Raw genomic sequence first — 6,000 nt, forward strand, 5'->3', positions numbered from 1 at the left:
AAATAACTAAACAACACATATTCAAAAACTAAATGACATTGTTCAAAGTAACAATAGAACCTTGGTACCCTCTCATGCACTGACATGAAAATATCTTACCAGGAGGCAGATGAGCAAGAGAATTACACAAAGGCTATTCTTTAGAGATTTGTTCTCATCTCAAAAGGGCAAACACTCACAGGCACACACAGAGACACGCCAAATAACATTAAAGGCATTTAGATCAGCGTGACATAAACCAGTGTCTCTCAGCAGATGTCAGAAAGCAAACAACCAAACTTCTTCAGTCATGTAAATACATGCAGAGAGCCACAGCAAAGCTCCTCCGCTGTAAGCAAGCTAGAGTTAGCAAATCCACCAAGGCATCGCACAGTCCTGGCAAACAATACTAATGCTTATGTCAATCATTTTTGTTTTGTGATGACAAAATATGATTAGATCACTTTCAGTAAATTGCAATACTTGGATAAGTGGCGATCCAAGAGGCCAGTCAGATTGAACTTCTTCCACCAGCCAACTATGTGTTTGAATGGGGGAAAACATGGTTAGTATGAATAAAAACATGCTACGGTGTGGAGAAGAGCAGTAAAACAGCAAAGCAAAATTGTGGGATGACAGCCAAACTGGTGAGCGTCAAATACGCGCAATTTCAATTTAGGATGGTGTTTTTACAAAAAAAGAATTCCAGTATGTCATGTTTAGTTAATCTTCTTCTTTTATTATTTATTTTCTAAGCCAAAACAAACAAATGTCCATCACGTCCAAAGTCTTAACAAAGGTGTGTAATGGCTAACACTATATATACGCTATATGGTTAACAATGCATTAAGGGGCAAACCAGAGGATGTTTTTGTTTTTTTTTGTGATCAATTTTTTATTAGCACCATTTATATCGTTCAGACATACAGCACAAATTCCACAATGTATGACAGGTAGTGTCAAATGGTGCACAAAACAGAGAAACACAAATTACGCAAAAACAAAAACCCTCTCCCACCCCCCAGCCTCTGCGGTCTCAAGGAAAACAAAACAAACAAACACAAATCTTATTCAAATGTTTTTAAGACACTGAACAATTTTATATATAGGTTTTTATGACATGAAAATATGCTTGTTTTTGTAAGTATATTCAAGTCTCAAATACTGTACAGACACCTGTAGCATGCTTAACATTTCTGAAATGTTGCCCACAAAGCCCTGTTAGAATTGACACTAATAAACGTAACAAACTCTTTCTCGCAGGATTCTAGGTCGAGAGCAAGTGTGACGCATTAGATCTCTTCTCCCGGAGAACAGAAAGAGATTGTGAAAGATTAGCTGTCATCCTTTAAAAGATCATAGAGAACACAAGTACCAACTGTTCCACTCTGTTCTGAACACAAAGGACCCATTTTCACTACTTTCTGCTACTGTTCCGAGACTAATTATATAGTTAGCAATTGTGATGGGCAATATCACCTTTTTTGCAGATGGGATGGATAGTGCTATGTAGGAATATATGTGAATAACATATAGAGGAGCAAAAGTATGTTTTAAAAAAGTTGTTGGCCATAATTGTTGGCTGAATTAACCACAGACCACAGACATTGCCTCAAAATGCCTTGCAGAAAGAACTTCTGCATTTAGGATTAATAAAATGTACTTCACATCATCTAAAATCAACATTTCAAAATGGCAATTTCTTCAGCAACTGTTGCAGAAAAGCCAGTTTTTAAACCAAGTCCACCAAAGACCACTTAGCTGCTGTAATGTGCATGACAAAGACAATGAAGTTGCGGTCTGATCCATTAAACAACTCAAGTTCCTAATTAAACCACTCTTAATCCAACAGTATGGCGAGAAGAGAGACTGAACAACAAACATGGAGAGAGCAAGAGATAAAGGAAGTCAGAAAGAGATGGGGAGAAAGTGTATTTCTTTTGGCCTAATTTTGGCCACAAACACACATTTAAGTACTTACATGCATTGGTGACGGCGAAGCTGTTGGCGGTCTCTATATTGTCGACATGTGGGACCAGGTTAAAGGGCGCTTCCGTTGCATTAGGGCTGGTGTTGTGAAGGAAGATAGCTAGTCGAAACCCTGTATACTCCTGATCAGTATTCCTAATGAACAACCCACCTAGAGAGAGGGAGAAAAACACGATGGCGTGGAAAGAAGTGAGTCATTGTAGGGCAGAGAGGGGTCGGATGGGAGATTGGTAAGAGAGGGAGAGACACAGGAAGAAGAGGAGTAATGTGGGGAAAGAAAGATAGATAGGGAGGGGGAGAGCAGAGAAAACAGAGGATGGGAGAGAGAAGAAAGCCAAGATCTTCATTAGCTTTGTTACAAAATGTAATTTGTCTTCCAGCACATCCTCATGACATACAACATTAATACAAACACACGTAGGGATACCCACACTGGGCATTTTATTGATGAAATCAGAGAAAGACAAAGAGGGAGAGAGGAGAAGAAAAGAGAGAAAACTAAGCCAACAGGAAGGCAGTCAAAGGGATAATGAGCTGGAGAGTGCATAAAGGAAAACAGAGGAGGAAGGCCAGATCAGACAGTGTCAGATAAATAAAGAAGGAGCATGGGCCAGAGAGAGGGAGGTGAGTGCTAAGTGTCAGTAGGCATTTCAAAATAAGAGCATCCCTCAATATGGCCCATCTGACAAAATGAGAATTAGAGAGGAGAGAAGAAATGATAAAAAACAGAGAAGCTGCTGAACAGTCCAAAAAATAGAGACAGACTTGAGAGAGAGAGGAAGAACATGGAAATATGTGAGAAAGAGAGAGAGATGGTAAAGCTAGTCAGATCACCTCCTCTTCCTTCCATTACCAGAGACTGATGAATGATGCATATACTGTAATCTAACACCAATAACTGCTGAAATCAATTGAAAATGGATCAAACATAATATAGATACATAGATTTGCCATTGGCAAAATGGAGTGGAAAAAACTAAAATGGCAAGGTCAACATGTAACATAATCCAGACCTATTGACCATGGCCTGCGACTGAAGAAGTGTTGTAGATTGTGGCCAGTCAGAGAAGATAGAATAACCTCAACTGAGCCATGTATTGACGAAACATTCACAGAAACTACAAAATGCTTGTATTTGAAAATGACAAAATTAAAAATGTAATAAGGCTCATCTTCTGTGTCTAATATTTTAATTACCTGAATAGAACTTCTGTTTTGTTGTATTGCTGTGGATATCTCTTATATACTGATTTGATATGCTAATCCTACATTGCTTGACACGGTAGGTTGAACTGACATGAAATAAACTGATGTTACCGAAGTTTAACTGAATCAGACTCAATTCAACTGAATTGGATTTCACTGGCAGACTGTGAAGCCTTGACATCGTATCAGGAGAGAGAGAAAGTGAAGGGAGGGTGGAAAGCGTAGGGGGAGGTGTCGGGAGGCAGAGCATATTGAACGAAGCAATTGTCACTACATAACATGTCACTTATGTGTGTGTCTGTCTGTGTCTCATTAATGCTAAAAGTTTGTATTATCTTGTCTTTTTCTTTGTCTGTGTTTCTCATTATACCCCTTAGAGTATTAGATCAGTAACCAAAGCAAGACACTTAACACACAAATGACATGCATTCACAGAGACAACCTATCTTTGCATTAACAGAATTATTCACAAATCTACATTAAACTCTCATGTCTATGATTACAAATCTCAAGTGAACTGTCCCAGGGGAAAAAATGTGGTTTCTGTTTGAGGATAGACTACACACACATTCATACACATACACTTCAACTACATGAGGAGTATACAGTATGTGTCCCAACATGACACGTTACTGCACCAGTACAACCATATATTATCATCTGTGTCCGTCTCTGTCTCTCTTACACACACATATGCAGAAATAAACTCTCTGCTTCCACTGACTTCACACTTGTGTGCAATGCAGAGATATGCAAATTACTCCTCAAGAGACGTGTTGGAGAGCCGGGTGAATGATCACGTATGTATATTTGAGTGTTTATGGAGGGCGGTCAACAGAGGAAAGGGTGCATGTGTGTGCCTCTGTTCGATCACATACAGTAGGCTTTATAAAGTATGTATTTGCATGCATGCATGTTCACATGTATGTGTTCCTGTGTAAAAAGTGTGTACCTGTACATGTGTGGGAATGTATATTTGCAGCTGTGTGCACAGCATACAGCATGCATGCATTTTTATGACTACATGTGCATACTGTACATGCGCACATGCATGCTTCGAAACCTGTGCAAATATGGGTGTGTGTGTGTGTGTGTGTCTGTGCCAAGCAGAAAATATTTAGCGTATTAGGTTTATTGGCAACTGTAGGAAGACAGAATCAAGGAGCCAAATCTCATTATAAGACCTCCCAGGTGCCCCCCACAAGGAGTGATGCAGTGCATTCATTATCACACACATGCCTGTACAAATGTGTGTGTGTGTGTGTGTGTGTGTGTGTGTGTGTGTGTGTGTGTGTGTGTGTGTGTGTGTGTGTGTGTGTGTGTGTGTGTGTGTGTGTGTGAGAGAGAGAGAGAGAGGGAGGAAGGGGGGGTCCATGCATGTGTGGACCACACATTGGTTTGCACTGAGCAAACCAATGATGATCCAGATTTAGTTAACTTTATCTCTGATCTATAAGGCAGATACGGCTCCGCACTGACAACTGACTCCAGGGTAACTGGAAAAGGGCAGAGAGAAAGAGAGAGAGAGAGGGAGGGGGGAGAGAGAGAGAGAGAGAGAGAGAGAGAGAGAGAGAGAGAGAGAGAATACTGCAGTGTCTAAACAGCGAAGAATACTAGAAGGGGACAAAGCTCGCTGTAACATTAATGAGCAATGCCATTAAAATACATGCAAATACAGTAAAATGATAGCTAAAGTGATAGTGTGCATTTATAAGCCATATGAGTCACAGCAGAGTAACAGACCAATCTCCCGCTAACCCCAACATATATTGGATAAAGACAAGAAGGAAAAGAAGCACGAGAAGGAAATATTTTTCTAAACTTGTATGTTCAATTGTTCCATACATACATGTCTTGAGTTTTACATTGATTTTGTGTTTTGGGGGTCCAGGGGCACCCCTTTTCCTTGGTGACTGCTGTCCGCTAAAATCAACTAATAGTCAGAGTAGTGTGCCAGACAGATGAGTACCCGTGCGTAAATTCAGTAAACCTCCAACTCACCTATCTGCACTGAGCTGGGGAAAGCCCCGGTTGCCAGCCCCCAAAGGGCGGAATACACCCCGAGAAAGTGCCAAGACGAAATAGTAATCCTCATTTTTCTTTCCTTTAATCCCTTCAGAAACTGTTGAGAGACATCGAGAGAGCGAGAGAGAGAGAGAGAGAGAGAGAGAGAGAGAGAGAGAGAGAGAGAGAGAGAAAAAAGACGTCAGAAAAAGGGGAAAAAGAAGAAGATAAGAGAGAGGTTTTCCCCCGTTTTGTCCAGCAGTATTCCTATTCCATGGTGGGCTTGTTCGTTTCTTCCCCTGCAGTGTCCGCTAAGGAGAGGACTGTGCGTCCGGTGCACATGTAGCTACAGACGGGGGGAGAGAATGAGTGGGGAAACTCGCTAGAATGATTGGCGAGCTGGCAGAACAGCTTGCATGGAAGAACTGGACATGCGCGCCCCGTCTCTCTCTCTCTCTCTCTCTCTCTCTCTCTCTCTCTCTCTCTCTCTCTCTCCTTTCCATCTTCCAGTTCTTCCGCTGTCTGCCGTGTTTAACTTGCTGTAACACTGAATCGTATTGATATGGACTATTGATAACACTTTATCGAGGTTCATGTACGAAAAAGCAAAAAAAAAAAAAGGATCAGGTGAGCGTGCGTGTTTGCGCGCACTACTTTGTGGTTGTGTCTCCCCTCTGTGTAAGCTTGACATCTTTTAACCTAACAAGCCTCTTTTTATCTGTCACCACTCCCCCAGATTATTTATGTTTAACATAAATGCGTGTGCGCAAGAAAGAAAAAGAGAAACCAAAAAAGACAAAGTGTTTCAAGTGAAAATGGCAA

The 6,000-nt window shown here is 40.9% G+C and overlaps 1 protein-coding gene across 6 annotated transcripts in view; it reads right to left on the reverse strand.

Annotated features, from left to right (window-relative positions):
• Positions 1-5,617, reverse strand: part of gria4a (glutamate receptor, ionotropic, AMPA 4a) — a 107,680-nt gene extending 102,063 nt beyond the window's left edge. For 3 of the 6 annotated variants that reach the window (XM_031297234.2, XM_031297233.2, XM_036001256.1), the window contains exons 1-2: positions 5,176-5,613; positions 1,961-2,119 (exon numbers count right to left, since the gene is read on the reverse strand). In XM_031297234.2, the coding sequence (XP_031153094.1) occupies positions 1,961-2,119; positions 5,176-5,269 (253 nt within the window). In that variant the 5' untranslated portion in view covers positions 5,270-5,613. Of the gene's footprint in view, positions 1-1,960; positions 2,120-5,175 lie in introns of all 6 variants that reach the window. The other 3 variants (XM_031297232.2, XM_031297231.2, XM_031297235.2) reach the window with 2 other exon arrangements.
• Positions 5,618-6,000: the final 383 nt, after the last annotated feature.

The sequence above is a fragment of the Sander lucioperca genome, chromosome 5 (genome assembly GCF_008315115.2).
Source record: "Sander lucioperca isolate FBNREF2018 chromosome 5, SLUC_FBN_1.2, whole genome shotgun sequence".
Classification (NCBI taxonomy): Eukaryota; Metazoa; Chordata; class Actinopteri; order Perciformes; family Percidae; genus Sander; species Sander lucioperca.